At 35.8% G+C, this 18,111-nt stretch overlaps 1 protein-coding gene across 4 annotated transcripts; it reads left to right on the plus strand.

The window, feature by feature from the left end:
• The first annotated feature begins 3,593 nt into the window (after positions 1 to 3,593).
• LOC21396857 (U11/U12 small nuclear ribonucleoprotein 65 kDa protein) lies at positions 3,594 to 13,786 on the plus strand. Of its 4 annotated transcripts, none has more exons than XR_002903045.1 (13): positions 3,594 to 3,935; positions 4,061 to 4,132; positions 4,215 to 4,472; positions 7,287 to 7,368; positions 8,055 to 8,231; positions 8,632 to 8,811; positions 8,894 to 9,064; positions 9,372 to 9,459; positions 10,202 to 10,260; positions 10,406 to 10,471; positions 10,671 to 10,776; positions 10,877 to 11,198; positions 13,269 to 13,786. XR_002903045.1 is itself a non-coding variant. In XM_010090183.2 (12 exons), the coding sequence occupies exons 1-11, from the start codon at positions 3,718 to 3,720 to the stop codon at positions 10,758 to 10,760; spliced, it is 1,461 nt and encodes a 486-aa protein (XP_010088485.1). In that variant the 5' UTR covers positions 3,594 to 3,717; the 3' UTR covers positions 10,761 to 10,776; positions 10,877 to 11,321. The 4 variants fall into 4 exon arrangements, 2 of the variants coding, with proteins under 2 accessions (XP_010088485.1, XP_024027600.1); XR_002903044.1 differs by lacking the exon at positions 13,269 to 13,786 and adding an exon at positions 11,756 to 12,040 and having other exon boundaries at positions 10,877 to 11,200; XM_010090183.2 differs by lacking the exon at positions 13,269 to 13,786 and having other exon boundaries at positions 10,877 to 11,321.
• The last annotated feature ends 4,325 nt before the right edge of the window (positions 13,787 to 18,111 follow it).

The following is an 18,111-nucleotide window of genomic DNA, read 5'->3' on the forward strand; positions in this document are numbered from 1 at the left end:
GAAAAGAAAGTAGAAGTACTGATCAATAGCAAGTACTTATTGGCACCAAAAACCTCCATAAGAAGAATAGCATTCGAGTTAGGTTAGGTGGTGGTATATTTCACGCAAATTATATTTAATCTCCATTTTCTTGAAGATGACATGGATTATGTGAACATTATTTATAAACGACTCAAGTGTTTGCCATTATTTCACTAAAGAAGTATATATACGTCTGTGTGCGCACATATATTATATGTATTGTTATATATATATATATATACATATATATATTTAAAGGAAATGATATTCAAATTTGCTATTGATTCCTATACATATAGTCAATATTAGCTGTTAATTATTGATTGACTAATGCTCAATCTCGTACGTGAACGCTAGCTGTTAAATATTACAGCAGGTTAAGACCTAAGTACCCCATACGTTCACATGATTTTTAAGCAGAAAAAAAAAGAAAAAATACATATAAACATATACATATATATACATATATCTATGTATATATTGTGTTCACATTATATTCATGTGCAAGAGACGAAATTACACGCACCGCACACGCACACGCACACATTTGTCAACTACTCCAGCCACCTCTGTAGTTGACATACAAAACGCAGCGTCGATATCAGTAATTCCTTGGATGCGTCCAATTCGGGTGTTGGGACAGGAGAAAACAATACCAAATATTCTCCAAGTGATGGCATTTTGATTTGGACCTTTGAGAAATTGCAAAGAAGTTTCCCCGCAAAGAAATTCCAGGTCTCTCATTGACGTTTTCTGTTGTATGTTGGAACTATGTTTACTATCCATATTATAACAGTTCGCTGAAAGATTCCTGTTTTTTTCTTTCGTGGATCGATATATATATATATATATATATTACTTGAATACTCATGATCATACTTCTACTTTTAATAACAATATATGTTACAAATGATCCTTTTAGCAATATCTAGCATTTTTGCATGCATGTGTTTTATTTATCACGTATCCTTCTTTTTGTTTTTTAATATGTACTCGCACTGGGATTTGGGGGTGCCATTAAGATAACAATATTGTTTTCCCCCGCACCCTGTTCATATGTAAAGTACAAATTGCATGCTTATCCAAATTAACTTTGACCTCATGACATCTGTTGACAGTGAAATTACGTCAACAAGATTGCGCTGGATTACCACTCAGTGGTCTGTTGGGTTACCGGCCTAAACTGGTTATATTATCGGAAAAATGCAACTGATTGTGTTGATTTTCAAGATATATTAAAGATGTATCGATTTGTCGTTAAAACGAAAGAAAATAACACACGAGGTTATAGTAGTTCATTCTATTATGAAAGAGCTACATCCACTTGTTACTGCATTTTTCTTTCTTTCTTCAAAGATTACAAAAAACTCTCTCCTCTCTCTGGAGCTTTGCCCCTTTTATATCTTACAGATTACATATGGGTACATTTAGGGCGGACTGTGACAGGGGGTTCTCTGATGGTTTTTCTCAAGTAGCCTATTATCATACCTGCCTAGACCGTAGCCTCTCAGCACCTTTTGGACTGTTCACTTACCCACTTTGTCTACTATTGCGGCTCTGCCGATCCTCTGTGATTTCCATTGGTCCGTTCTAGGTGGTTTATGGGCAGGTAATCATTTTCTGTGCTCCTGACCTTCTCTAAACCCAGAAGTAACCTAGGGATTTCCCCCTTGTCACCTCAGAGGTCGTTCTTGGGACGTGAACCCAAACTCATGCGTTCTGCTCTCTGCATCTAAATTATATTTCACAAGGTGCGGTCTCCGTCCCGGTCGATCCCCTCACAGTACTACTGGTCTGCGGAGAACAAATCATGCGGGCCTTGACTGTGTGTAGAGTCAACGGTTGCATGAATAGTCCCATACGATCGGCCCTTTCACCGGATGACAGAGGGGGAAATGAGCTTTAGGCATCGACCGCTGTCTGATGTGACGGGTTAGGGACACGTGGAGCATAGTCATCATCCGACGTGTCAAAGCATATTTTCTCACACAACAGCTGCCCCCTAAGTCGAGGCTTTTCTTTGGACTGCATCGAGCTTTAACTAGGCTGGGATTTACTCTGGCCTTTCTGTTTGCTCATCACCCTTGATATTTTAAGTTGATATGAAATTAAGCTTCATAGATTTTTATGATTAACGCATATAAGCTGGTTAGTTTTATTTGTGATAAATGAAGTAAGAAGGTTATCAAGTTATCTTCTTAAACATGTGGTGTAAAAAGCTATGCAGGAGGTGGCAAGGTTTACATGCCAGGAGAATAAGTTTTAATATTCTCTACTTAAACAGGAGGTGTCATCACTAGTTTAGGATTAGTGGCAACACTTTTGAGATAAGTTATATGACCAAGTTTGGCTAAGTTTCGCTACCTATATGCATAATAAGGATTCGCATGCAACTATGCAAAGCCAAGGAAGAAGACCGTGGGAAATAAGAGAAAAAAAACATAGAAAGAGAAAAAGGAAGAGAAAGTTATTACTCTATTGCGTGTTAGTTTGTAAGTATACATTTCACTTCATCATTTCAACAATATTATGTTTTCAAAGAGAGTTTTCTGTTTATATATGTTAATGTTGATTTGTTTTATGTCGTTTTTAAATGTATTTTTTGAGTATGATGTAAAATTTGTGTTTGTTATGAACTGAGATATGATAAGGGCAAAATCCTTAAGAAATGAGATATTCTAAGATATGGACTACATGAAAGGGGTTCTAATAGCACAAGACTAACGTTAAACAAGAGGACCCTAAATGTTAAAGAAAAATATTTTAAAAGTGAAAATTATTTACGATTTACTTACTGAGTTTGCGCTCATATAATTCTCATGATGCAAGTAAGCCGTATAATTGAAGTTCCAGTTGACTTAGAGAGAATAGTCTAAGGTCCCATGATGAGTTTAAGGATTCTGAGAATTGATATTTGTGACCTTTGGATTGTAAGAATTTTATTTGAGGATTGTTACTGTAATAGATATATTTTTACATTATGCGATAATATTTTTATTTTAGTCAACGTTTCTCTCAAGCTATGGAGTTTTTAGCTACTAGTTTAAGAGTGTTACAATCTATCATCTGTATTAAGAAATCTATTAATTTAATAAACCTATTCCAATGAAAAATGGGAAGAAATGACAAAAATTAACAAATCCATTACTTTATACAGTTTTTCTCCTTATTTTTCTCCTTTTATTGCTTTTAATCAACTAATATTTTAAAAATTATTGTCTAACTAATATTTTTGAAGGAGAAGACATTCAATATAAACCCTAAATATCATAACTAATTAATAATTTAACGTTCATATAAATATTTTTATTCAAAAAATTGATAAAAGGGAAAAAGTTAGAGATATATCATATTTCTGAGGTAAGAGTATTTTAAAATTTATGAGGCATATTAACATTAATAACAAAATTTAAAAGCATTTATAAGTTTTATTAAAAAACTTAACGAAACTAGGCTGAAAAATATTTTAATAGAGTGTTAAAATTTAAAGGCATAATATACCTATTTTAAAATTTATGGACATAAGTACCAAAATTCTGAAAAAATTTATAAAATTTGTCCTCGTATCTAAACGCAATGAGAATGGACATGAATCGGATGCGCGACTGCTGCCAATTACTTAGGAGTTAGGAGGAAGGTCGTAGTGAGAGTCGAACACCAAAAACAAGGGTGAGCACAATTGAAAGAGTAACGTTAATGGCGGGAGTTCCTCCGATGAATCAAAATCAGCTTCCGATTCAGTCGCAGCAGCAGCAGCAGCATCATTTAGGGCTTCAACCAGAATCACAAGTTAGGGCTGCTGCGTCGACCCTTTTGATTCGGCACTTGCCCGAAGCCATTCCCGAACCGACGCTTTCTCGTCTCTTCTCGCACTATGGCGCTTCCTCTGTCCGTCCTTGCACTTCCAATTCCCGGTAAGAGAGATGCCAAATTCTTGTTTCTATATTCTTTTTCAAGTTTAAAAAATGAATTTGCTTGTGGTTCTGGGCTAATTTTAGATTTTACTCTTTTTGTTTCTTCTTTGGTTTTGTATGTATAGATTGAGAAACTGTGCTTTTGTGGATTTCCAAAACGAAGCATTGGCTGTTCAAGCACAACGTCAATTAAATGGGTATAAAAATCAACTTCCTTTTTTTTTTTGAGAGAGATTTTGTAGTTTTTTGGGAGAAACAAATGGAATCTTGTTTTTGTAGGTTGAGATTCCTTGGCAAAGTATTGAAGGTAGAAAAGGCCTCTAAGACACCCAATAGTGATGATAATAAAAGTAATAGTAGAACTCATTTTGGTACACATGAAGCTAAATTGAGCAAGGATTTAATATCACCCACATCCACATCATCTTTCTCCAAAGATATTGGAGATGAACAAGTCTCGAGATCGAGGTCCCTGCCTGCCGCCGAGCTCATTGCCCCTAGACTTGGTGTGGACTATCCGTTTCCTCCTCACCTCGAGTATGTCGCTTTCTTTACTTCCTTTCTGTTGTACAAATCACACACTCGGATATGTTTATGTATATGTGGTTTCTCTGGCAGTACATTGGCATTAGAATTGTTTTTGTCCCCGTGAGTGAGCTCTCTTTTGATCTTTTGGAACCGTGGCTCGTCAATTGAATCGCGTGTTTTTGTTAATCCTTTTGGAACTTAAAGTTTCGCTTGGGAAAAACCGTAATTTAACATCCGTATTCGGCATCATTTCAATGGTAAAGAGTGCTGAGGTGAAATAACTAAGAGATCTTGATTTTGCCCATTAATATTAATATGTTTACATTCGTCAATTCCCGCTGCATTTCAAGTTAAGAATTTAAAGGAGCAACACCTGGACATTTTTGTCTTTGACTTGTAAAGTTATGGCTGTATGCGTTAACTCAATTCATGCCTATAATGATTAGAAGAGCATATTTCATACAGAAAACTTGAATTGACTATTGGTCTTCTGAATGGTTGATGTATTTTTGTTGCTACAAGTACCTATAGGCTTTATTTTGTTAAGCTAGAATTTGATGCCTTTCTTCCAAGTCTCTGTATGTCGGATCTAGCATCATATTCATATGAACTTAGAAATATCAAGGTGTGCTCATTATCAATTTATACAAGTTGTATAATCTAATAGCTCACACACAGTGCATGTCCTTAAATGTATAATTAGAAATAACGGACTTGGATTAATTTTTTTGCCTGACTGCACTTCATTTTGTTATTCCCACGTAACAGTATATCTGCCTGAACTAAAGTGATCCATTGCTGTAAATCTTATTTCAGTCTTGATCTTATCAATATCTTGTGGTCCCCTTATCTAATGTGGCCAGTATTTGAAGGCATTATTTGAAGGCATTTCTGTTCCTCTTTCTTGTTCTGGATAATATGAAGCTTTCCTTTAACACTTGCAACTTTACTGTACTATAAGTTAATAGACTTTGATCTTTGTTGGCTAAGGAATAGGGTTGCGAATGGATTAATCTCTGTTAGAGCTTTCTAGGCTTGGGGTGCTTAGCTCCTAGGTTTAGATTGGGTTATTGTCGAGCTCAAGCTGTATCATACTCTCTAATCACTGAGCCGAGCTTCCCAGAAACTTACCATGCACAGCAGCACTGGCTTGCCTTTTACTTCAGTTAGCTTACTGCTTACTTAGAATCAAGAGTGATCTTGCTTCTTAAAGGAAGAACCTTTATTTTTTGAAAAATCAAAGCTCAAAAATATTTTTTAAAAAAAAAGAAAAAAAAGCAGTACTGGCCATTGGGCACTTTTGTATCTTGAAATTTTCCTTGTTTGGCATTGTGTTCATAAATTTTGGAAATTGCGTTCTTGAACCCAACAAGTTTGGGCGACTTAGTGCCTTTTAATTTCCATCCAAATGTCAATTGAACTTAACAGGAGAATGGTAGACCCTCTAGCATCATGCTAATGGGTTTCTAGAAGTCATTAGTCATACCTATAAATCTTTTGGTATCAAATCATACTTTCCTTTGTCAGCACATTAACAGGGCTCAGTGTATCACACACCCCCAACTATATAATAAATTCTGAAAAATTTTACACTTTCTTCAAGGTAAGAAAACTTGTATAGGCTGAATTCAACTTAGATAGATTCCCGAAAAGTTAAAAATATTCTTATAAACAATAAAGACTTTAGAAATTTGAATATGAGACTTGATGACCAGGAAAAAAGAAAGAAAAAACCGTTGGACAAATTTGCCAAGTATATTAGCTTTCTTGGACTGACTACTTGACTTTCTAATTACACCCTGAACAGAAGTTTTGCCTACTAATGCTCTTGATTAACTATACTGGCTCTTATTATAACACTAAAATAGCCATATTAACTCAACATTACAACATCATCCAGTCTCTATTCTTGTTGGATGTGATTTCTGGCTGATTTCTGAGTGATGTGGTTGAGGGTAGGAAGCCTCTTCAGGATGTTGCTCATAACATGTTTCCCAAACCAAACACCTTTCAGGAAAAATTATCTTCAGCTCTTGCTTAAAAAAAAAAAAAGCGAGAAAAGAAAAAAAAATCAAGCTCCTTTCATCTCATTGTAAAGCTCAAATATTGTTGGCATTATGGAAGACTAGCTAGGTATTTTGACCAGAGCTGGTATGTGTTTGATTTAAAGTCTAGTAGTGATGCATTTTAAATTGGTTGTACATTGAAATTAGTTGTTGGATATTTTTTTTTTCCTCTGGTTCCCTTAGGTTTAGATGAGCGAGTATGTTGTATGCGTTTTGTCTTAATAATTGGACATAACCTGCACACTAATCAAAACAAAGGAGAAGTGAGCGGAATGAAGAGAGGAGAGGGATGAAGAAGAAGAAGAACGAAGCAGAAACAAGTTTTATTTTATTTTATATTTTAGGAACAACTATAAATATCATTAGTGTTAACCACCACCACTTAACTTATGCACAATTAAACACTGTCACATGATAGCTTATGGATACCTGGCTGTTAACAAGTAATAACTGTGGTTTTTACCAATGTTGATCAATACCATTGCTCTTTTGTGAAATATACAGAAGAAGCCTTGTGAAATATGAATCGGCGATGTAAACAGAGGGGAAAGGAAAACACCATAGTAATTTTAATCTTTTGAACTTTCTGTTTATTTGAAATAAGCAATTGGAAGGATCTAGTAACTCGCCTGCCTAAACTCTTTATATACATTTTTTAAGTATGATATATGGAAAATGTTGATGTGACCTGTTTTTATGTTTATGTAGCTAAATAGCTTCATATTTATTTGCTTTAACTGAAATGAAGCTTTTACAGGTACGCTTACCCTCCACCAGATGGCAATATCCTAACTAACATTGTAAATGCTCTAATTGCCGTTCCTCGCTTTTACACACAGGTTGTTTCCTCATCTAGAGCTACTGGAAGAATTTACACCTCCATGCCTATGATGTCATTTGTTTTAATCATGGTTTTAAAAAGCGCCCGAGGCACACGCCTTTGAGCTGTGCCTCAAGCGGTGGTCGAGGCGTGTGCCTCTTTTGTTATGTGTTATTCTGGGTTTCTTTTAACCAATATGAGTTGGGCTTTAAAAGCCCAAATTTAATATGCCCTTTGAAATCATAAAAAATAAAAATAAAAAAAATAAAAAAAAATAAAAACCTAGAGCAGCCTCCTTTTTCACGATCTCTCCCTCTCATCTCTCATTCTTCGCATCAACAACCAGACCAGACCCACAAGGGAGAAAAAATTGATGACTATTCAACGTTTTTTGAAGATTGTTTTAAGCATTAAGCTAAAAGATGTTTAAAATCTGAAAACACTACAACAAGAAGAGCAACTTCTCTGATGATCATTGATGAGTTGGGAGAGATCTAGGCTTTCAAAGTGCATTATGGACCTTATAATATTATTATATTAGGATTTGATGACTATTTAGTCTTTTTTACGCATCTAGCAGTGAAATGGACTTGTCTTTTTATGGATTGAGCGCTTAAATTTCTTGTTTCTAATGATTATTGAGTATGGATTTAGTTTTTCATTACTATTATTTTTTTAAATGTTTTTATTGCGCCCCCATTGTAGGTCTTGCACTTAATGAATAAAATGAATATCCCAGCGCCATTTCGTATGGCTATGCCCACTCCACCTCTACCACCTTTAGCACCTGCACCACCGCCTCCCCCTCCCCCCCTTGAATCGGCAAAGCAACCATTGGCTGTATCATCCAGTGAGGAGTCAGAAATGGAATCTTCAGATGAGGTACCTGTCTCTTGCTTAAATGAACGGGTTCATTGCGTGCTTATGCAGAAAAGAAAATGAAAGAAAATCTTAATCTGGAAGTTAAGATTGCTCATCCAAACACTATAAAGAAATATAGAAAGTCAACGTTTTTCTCCTTGATATTGAATTTTTGGAAAAAAACACCTCGCGTAAAGTTCTCACAGGGAAAAGCTTTCAATATTCTCTAAAAATTTGCAATGGAATGTTTTTAGTCGTAACACTTGGAGGAATCTTTTTCATGCTTTTTCAATATGTATAGACAGACAACTGTGGAAGTAGGTTTAACTACAAAAGTCTAAAGTCTAACTGGATATCTATGTGGTGGCTTTTTATTCTTTTAGTAATTCACTCGTGTTCTTTGTGTTGTACGTGTTTCTAGGAAGTTGATGAAAATATAAATACCAGCGGACCTTCAAGAGGTTCGAAGCGTATCAAGCGGGCAGCCATTGTTGGTCCTGCTGTTCATAAAGATGTGGCTCATGAAGCTGTTGGAGTGAAACCTGCCACTCTGATACCAAAAGAGATACCAGTCATAAAAAAGAGGAATTCTGTGTTACAGGTAGATCATTTTTTATGGTGTGGATGATTTTAAGACAATCCATTTATCTCGAAAATTTTATTTCCTATTTGTCTTTATCCAGATAAAATTTGCAAACAAGGCAGCTCAGAAGGAACATAATGACGTTGGTGTTTCTGGAGAAACAGAGGATCCAAATACAGAGAGTTTAGATATTAAACCTTATGCAACTCCAGAGGAAATACAGAACGGGAAATTGGGCCCAGAGGAACTCTTATCACTTCCAGTGTTTAAGGTACAGTAAAAATTTTTAGATGTTTATTGTAAAATTGTTAAAAATAAAAAGGACAAATCTTACCGAGGCCACATTTCCTTATTTTATAGTTTTTCTTATTTTTCATGAGAGAAAGACAAAATAGTATTTTGTTCTTATTTCATATCCATTCACTTTTATTTGATGCTTTATCAAAATTTTCTATCGAGTGTGGCAAGGTGCAGATTTGCATTTCTTATTTTTCTTCTTCTTCTCATTGTCTAATTATTTAACGAAAAGAGTCGAAAGACTTGTGAAGCAATATGGATTTTCACTTTTCGATTTGCAGAATTATAAAGCTGGAAACCCTGCCTCTGTGTTGTATATAAAGAACTTGGCAAAGGATGTTGTTGTTGATGACTTCTACTACATATTTGGTGAGCACTTGTTCCATGATCTGTTTATTTCTATGTTAACGTTCATTTGCATTATATTCTGTAATTATTCCTATGGCAGCATGACAGAAGAGATAATTTCATGACATTCTATCTAGTTTGATGATAGCAAAACTTGATTAAATCTTAAATCGTGGTTTTATAGGTGCATATATAATTGATTAAATCTTAAATCGTGGTTTTATAGGTTTATGTATATATGCATTTCTTATTGTTCTATATTCAACTCAAAAATTAAAGAATTGACCTTGAAGGGGCCTAAAATAAAATAAAAAACAACTTTTTGCCTTCTCTACTTTCTCACTTAAACAATGAAGCAGAACAAATAACCAAATCTCATTATATACTTCCCATCTCTTATGATAACAAGTCACCTTTCCAGCAATTATAGCGCTTTAAGTGTATTTACTTATTGATGATAATGCAGGTATCATTTACTATAAATGCTTGCACATAAAATTTTACCATTGTCCATTTCTTGTTGCATATTACTATTATTGATAATCCCTAAAATGGCACCTAAGTTTACACCAATTCTGACTTTGGTCTTTGAATTTTAAAACGTCCAACAACCAACTCCAACTATCATAATGTGTCAATTCCAGTCCTACCATTACCTCTGCGTTAAAATGTGGATGGCATATGTCATGTGTCCTCCATGTGCATTACGTGAGGGTGAGATGAACTTTTACTTACATTACAGCATACTTGTATTGTGTTGTAGGATCATTGTTTGGAAGTACTGATGTAGCCAAATCTAGTCTCAATGTGAAGCTAATGCAGGTATGGTCTCAACAGTCTAATTCTTAATCCAGACATATATTATGTTTCAAATCTTGAATCATGTGCTCCTTGAAAGAAAATCTGAAGCAGTCAGTTCCAAAGGACTTGAGGAAGAAAATTTGATCATGTATGTTGCCAATGTCAGGAAGGAAGAATGAGGGGTCAAGCTTTTGTGACGTTCCCATCAGTTGAACTAGCTCATCATGCTTTGGTATGTATCTCAGTCAACTTTGTTTTATAGCCCGTGAATGTTTCCAGATTACGAGCACATCCTATGTTTAGCCATATTGCAAAAATCTCCCTCTATTTGGTTTTCCTGGCGTACATGCAAAAAACTACCATGTGCTGGATTATCGCATTCTGGACTGAATTATAAACTAATTACTTATACGATAAATCATCGGATGCAGAATCTAGTGAATGGTTATCAGTTCAAAGGCAAGCCGATGGTCATTCAGTTTGGCCGCAATCCTGCAGCTGCAAAAGAAAATCTTCCATGAGATGGGATTTCTGAAGGTTCAACTTTCACTCTTATCTCTTTCCATTTTCTCCTTCTGTATTTTTTAAGTTCCAACTTTCATAATTATGACATCTAGTAAGTCACTTGTTACTCCAGTGAAACCCGTGTTACCCGTAGATACCTCGTCATGCTGCTGAATAATGGCTTAGAGCAAGGCCTCTCCAGATCTGAAAGGCCCTTGCATCTTGTGGTGGTTGAAGAAAGCAACTCGATGTTTTCGGGCATAGGACTGAACCCTCTTGCAAAGGTTTTGAAGATCCACCATTTCTGCACCAGCCAGCCTTAAATGCTGCTGTATGCTATGCTATTTTACACCTGTTGATCTCTTCTTTCTCCAAAATATGGTGCCACAAAATCCCTTCAATTACTTAAAAAGGCAAAAGGGGAGAAGTATTGCCATGGATGAACCGTCCAACAGGTGTAAGTTTACCACCTTTCGGTTTCTGCAAAGCTGAAATTTGTGCCACTTCAAGTTTGTGTTGGGTCAGTTTAGGCTACTCTGTCAATACTCACCTTGTTAAAGGGATCCATATTCTAATTAGTACCTCTTGCTTTATGTGGACAATTACGATAATGTGACCTAATGTTTCAAGGGAGAGTGAGGGAAATAGGCCAACTAGCATGGGAATAAAAATTAATAAGCTAAGTTTATAAAAAAAAAAAAAGTTAGTAAATAGACCTATTAGTTGTAAATTCATATTTACCAATTAACGCATCATTCATTTTACTGATTCAAGTTTTTAATTCAAATTTTGCTACAGTTAAAAGCTCACAAGAAGTCAAATCTAACTTTTTTTACTACAATTAAAAGCTCTCATATAATGTCATATCTCAGCTTGAATTGAAAATTCAAATCGGCGAACTGAACGATACCTAATTAAATTGCAAAAAAATCCTTAGACACCCAAAAAAATCTCATGTTTCTCTCTCGTTTCCTTTTCTCACTCTATCTTTCTCTCTCTGCGTTTTCTGCAGGTCTGCACCTCTCTCTCCCACTGTGATCATTTCTATCTCTGCTGCTCCTCTCTCTCCTCTCTTTGATGAGAATGTCGCCGTTGCGGTGAGTATCAGTCTCACCAGAGAAATCAGCCCAAATCTGATATCCCTCACCACTGCTTCCTCTCCAAACCATCCCCTACAGCTGAATCATACTGGAGATGCGACAAAGACAACCGGAGTCTCCTCTATTTGACGAGGATGTCGCCGTTGCCAAAGAGAGAATGAGAGAAAGAGAGAGTGATAGGACGCAGCAGGGGGAGAGAGAGAAGATTTGAAAAAGAAATATTTTTTTCTTTTTTCTTTTTTTTTTATAGGAGATTTGAAAAGGAGATAAAAACAGGGTAAAATTAGAAAAATAATATTTAAGATTGGAAAATGGCCTATTAATGTCTAAATACTTGGTAAAGAGGTTATTTACTTAGTTACTTTCACATGTTTTGAAAGTTGGCCTATCTACTACAATCTCTCTTTTTTTTGAAATATTCTAATGTAAATTCATGTTGAGAGTGGGGACAAAAAGACTTTTGACCCCTTGCTATATGAAACGTGACCATTTTATTACAAGGCAACTCAGAATGAAGGTGTCTTTATAACCTATACCTAAATAGTGGTAGGTTGATGCCCAAAACGACGTTAATTTGTGTTTCTTAAATCAAAATCTGCTCAAACTATTGCATAATAACTTCAAATGAACATATTATTGAAATTTAATGATTAAATTTTGTTTGACGAGAGGTTCAGAGATGGTGTTTGGATACATATTTAAGTATTTGGTATTTGAACAATGGTTAAATACCTCTGTATCTAATTTAATCAAATAGTTGGCCTTACTTTAATATTTTTACTAGGGTTAGAAAAGTTTTCATTTGTCCTAGGCATGGTCAGCCAGTTTAGACTTAGCGGTGAATTTTGCTACACTATCTTAAATTAACAAAGTATAACTTGGATTAGAAAGTTGGGTTAATTTTGCATAACTCACTATTATTTGGCTAATTTTGCCTATATGTAACTTAGAGATTTTTATTTGGGTTTATTTTCTGCCAGATTTTGTTAACTCTTTTGAACTTGTTGATATTGCAATTGAGTAACAAAGTTCACATTTAATTTAAAAAAAAAAAATTTAGAAAGTTGGTTTGTGCCTTTGTGGATAAAATTCATAAATTCTACCCCATCTTATAACAATGTAATAATGTGGCCCCTAATTTCTGTTTGTACCCTCAGTTCGCATTCGAATTATTTCAGGGAGAAAGAAGGAAATAGCATAATTTAATTAGGCAATAAAAATTAATGGCACAAGTTTTTAGAAAGGTTAGTAAATAGCATTTTTTAGATAAAATATTCAATATCAGTATTTTCATCCTTTCTCTCCCCTAAACTCCCCTTCCCCTCTCTCTCTCTCTCCTCAATCGTCCCATGCTGCACTAACGAAAAAACAAGTTGCAGAGAAGACTCTCTCTCCTCCTCCCTCACTCACTCTCTCTCTCCTCAGGAATAACCGAACAGCCTTGGACATATCATCTATGTCATGAGCACATCGGTGTCGCTGTCTCCAGAATCCGGCGCAGGCTGCCTCGCCGACAATTCGCCACCAAGAGCGTTTGAACTTCCTTGAACTCATCAACAACGTTTTGAACTTCCTTAGGCATGGTTGATTGAGGAGAGAATTCCTCGTCGTCATACTCGACTTGAGGATGGCCAGGTAGCTCTCATCTTCCTTCCTCAAGCCTTTCTTGAATTGGATGGCGGATAACACCTTGGGCTCTATTTTGGTAGATCAGAAGGGACCACACAAGTCTTCTAACATCCATGATGGACACGGTGTTGGCAAATGGGACAGGAAATGGGACAGGAAAGGCCTTCACTTGATCGATAACTTTAAAGTCATCCATGGGAACCACAGATAAATCCAGGTGACCCGCCCATGGACCAAGGGTAATCCAGGTGACCCTTGTTCCTTGAATGTCGCAGCCATAGCATTGAGGGCCTTCCTCTTTGGGCCCATCACATAAGAAGCAGTTGTTCCTCAGTATCCTTATACTTAGATGAGGCATGGTCCTTATTGTTGAGTTTGAAAACGATTTTCTATAGGGAAGCGTGTATTTAGTAAATTGTATATAATAAAAATTTTAATAAATTTTTGAGATACTTTATAAATTACATTAATTTATGCACTGATAAATTAATCAAATTAATTTATGAATAAATTTATTTAGTTAACGATTAGGTCGATAACTTGAGTTCTTTGGTCATGAAAGTTTCTCACTCCAAGTTTGTTTAGAATACCTAAATCTTTCTTATCAATTTCTTAAATCTACGAAGACGTATGTGTGGACATACCTGAAACAAAACGGGATTAGCACTCAAACACTCAAGTATTCCACGAAAACCAATACATGCACGGCGTGAAATTAGGGAGAAAATTTTCATTTTCCTCACTCTATAAAATTTGGCCACTAAGGTAGGGAGAGCAAAAATTGTGTTGCAATGTCTTATTTATAGAGTAGCTATCAGACTCTTAAAAGAAGTCTAAACTTTATCTCCAAGATAAAGCTTGATAATTATCTTCCACTTATATTTTATTTTGGAAACAAAATCTCCTCTCTCTCTTATCCTATTAGACCGGTCACCACCGGGAAATACCTCCCTGTGGTTGGCGCATAATACAGACATGAAAATTTTCTCCTTTATCTTGCAGTCGATTTTTGACTCAAATTCAAATTTCAATTACAGTCAAACTTACTTTAATTTAAATTTCAATTGGACAATTTATCAAATAAGTCAATTGCATAACTTAGAGAGTAAGCAACTGAATCCCAAAGGGATTCCTACAGTGCTGGGCATGTACACCAAGTTGACCCCTCCACATGTGTGTTCCAAAATTCAAATTTAAATAATCACATTATTTAATTTATAATTTATTCTCAATTAATTATTCTTGAGTGTTTTATTTAGAATTCTATAATTTCAAAATTCTCATTTTGCCCTTAGTGACTTGTAGGATTACAAGGACAACGCGGGGACTCATAGACCTATAATACTGAGCTCCAATAAAATTAATAATTAATTAAAACTCTTTAATTAATTAATTAACTCTATTAATTCTAAAAGTTACTCTGCTATAAACTTAGAGTTGCACTCTCGTAATTATAGATCTAATTTACTTCTAAATTGTGAAGTATCCATTTGATATAGTCATTACATATAGATCAATCTTCCATAAATAAATCATAATTAGAGCTAGGCGAAATCCGTTAACCTCTCTAATTACATCTCTATCCTTGAGTACCATTGATTTGCTAATGGATAGTGATTCATAAAATAAATTCATGAATCAGAGCTCCTACCGGTAGAAGTACCGAACCAACTCTCAAGAGAATTATTTATCTACTTCTTTCTCAAGAAGGAATGGATTTCATCTCGTATAATAACATTCTCGGCTACTCACTTTATCATGTCTTCAAAATACAAGAAATAGAATTCAAGATCTTGAAATCCGTACCGAACAAATCAACAGACACAAATCCATAAATAAGAATCTGTTAATAACTTAAGATTTAGATCATTCTATATATGACCATCGGTAGACTCAATTAAAATTTCTATACTTAATAGAAATTATCAGAAATTCATATTGTGTCTACCCCGGTTCCACACAATCTCATTATGTGTAATACACTCATTCAATATCTCACCATATTAACAGTGCAGATAACACCATTTCATTCTAAATGGGAATGACATGTATTAGTAATGTTTTAATTAAAGATTCTAAGCTTTAATTAAATTCATTACGAACATCATTTTGATTATTATCCTTAAAGATTATCCTCTCGCATATAACACTTATATACAATATTATTTAAGATCACATAAATAATCATGTAATTTTCAATGATATTCATAAATTATTCAATAATATATGCACATAAAATAATGAATAAACTCTTTTATTAAATAAATAATAAATATCCTATTACATCTCATGCTTCTAGGACACCATTCCCAACACTTACCTCCTTCCTTGTGCTGGTTCTTGCCATGATCTTCCCCACCTTTATTGGTGCCACTTTTCTTCTCTTTGGACTTTGATGACTCCTTCTGGCTTGAGTAATCAATCAGACTTTCAGCTACGACAATGACTGTAGCAAGATCTTGCACACCTCGGCGGCTAAGCTCCATCTTTGTCGACACTTGTAGCCCGTCCATAAAGAAGAAAAGGGAGTCCTTGTCAGACATGTCGGGGATCTCCAACACGAGGCTTGTGAAGTCCTTCACGTAGTCCCGAATGCTACCCGATTGCTTAAGCCTTCATAGGCAGCCACATGCCACCTCCTTGACATTGTCTGGGTAGAATTGTCTTTTAAGTTCATTTTTAAAAGCATCAAAGGTATCAAAGGTGCACGTACCTCTCCTGATTTCTTCTTGCCATCTTCGTCACCACAGTATGGCGGTGTTTGTGAGATACAAGGCTGCATTCTTGATATTGGTGGCATCCTCCATGATGCCCACTGTGCCAAAATACAGTTCTAGCCCCCAAAGAAAGTGGTCCACCTTGCGAGCGTTTTGGGTGCCCACAAAGCTCTTCGGTTTCGGCACATCAACCTTGCGTGCCTCCACAACGAGCATGGTTGAACCGGTTGCCACTGCACGCTTGCATAATGCTAGGTCCGCTTATGCTTCCTCCAGCTTGACAAGTAGACTAGTGATCACATTTTGGTAGATATCTCGCACACGAGCCACCTCAGTTGAGAGCTATGCTCGAAGCTCTTCTATATCCTTTCTTAAGGACTTCTCTAGCTTGCCAAGCGACTTATGCACGACCGTATAGAGTTTGATACCCTCTACCTCTAGACCATCTAGTCTTTGGTCTATGTCCTCCATCCGCGTATCCTAGGCGCTCACGTTATCCTCCACTCGAATTAAGCGTGCCTCGAAGCTAGATACCACGTCCTTGGGCTTCCCCCGTGGCTTTAGTGCTGTAGTGTCGTATTGCTCCTCACGACCCCACCCTTGTTGCGATGACTCCACATTGGAGGTGTCGGATCCAACTGCTTGATCCTTGGTGTTCTTTGCCATGTCCCGGTCGATGCTCTAATACTAAGTGTCACGACCTGATTCTTTTTCACTACTTGACCATGCGGCCTTAGCACTTCTCGATGCTAAGTCAGCCTGAATTCACCCAAACTCACAAAACTTGGCAAGAAGTAATGGAAAGCCAAGTCAAGACACTAAGAGAATACTTTTAAAAGCTAGAGAAAGAGGACTTCTATTAGTGAGTGAATGTTTACAAGCTTTTAGGGTTGAGTACAACTGAGGGATGTTCTCCCCTATTTATAGGCCATTGGCCTTCTAAGGAGAATTTGAGAACTTTACAGAAAGGTAGCTATCCTAGAATGTTCTAGTATGCTTTCTAGTATACTTACAAGGTCCATGCCTATCTAGAAACTTCTACAAGTTGCTAGAAGGCTACATACTCCTAAGAGCTTCTAGAAAGTTCCAGTGGCTTGTAAAGTCTTCTAAAGAATTCTAAAGGCTTCCACAGAGTTCCAAATGCTTTTAGATTCTTTCAGAGTCTTCCATATCGTGACAAAGACTTTTAAAACATTACGGATCTTTTAGAAAAGACTTAATTTCTCTAAGATGTTCTAGAGTGTTCTATCCTTCAAGAATACTCTAAAAAATTCTAGAGTCTTCATGAACCTCCAGAGTTAGGATGGGGCAAACTTATGCAACTTGTGACAAATGGTTTAAAAAAATAAAAAAGGTAATATTGGTATTTTATAGGGCCGGTAATGTGGGTCACGATACGACGACATGACTCGAAAATGACACGAATTTTGCGGGTTAGGGTTGAGAAAAAAAAGGTTCAGGTCAGAACTGGGTCGACCTGAAATTGACACGAAAAAATGGGTCAATTTCGGGTTGGACCTGCTAACCCAAACACGATATGAAACTCATAAAAAACTAAAAAATACATATATTTTTCATTACATATTTTAAATTTTATTATGAATTTGTGATATCATGATAGTTATACTCAAAATCTTATACTATTATTTGCTTAATTTCAATGAATGTTAGTGTAATTTAGTGTGTTATGAAATTTAAGTTATTTCTAATATGTAAAAAATTAAATAAAAGTATACAATTTTCGTGTCAATTTCAGATTCACGGGTCATTTTCGGGTCGTGTCGTGTCAACTCGTAAATTGGTCGTGTCGTATTCGTGTTGTGATTTTTAAAAAATTTCGTGTCACGGATTGTGTTCGGGTTGACTGTAAATTTTAAGAAAACGATCAAAACACGACACGAACACAACACGTGACACGAATT

Source organism: Morus notabilis, unplaced genomic scaffold (genome assembly GCF_000414095.1).
Source record: "Morus notabilis unplaced genomic scaffold, ASM41409v2 Scaffold1, whole genome shotgun sequence".
Lineage (NCBI taxonomy): Eukaryota > Viridiplantae > Streptophyta > Magnoliopsida > Rosales > Moraceae > Morus > Morus notabilis.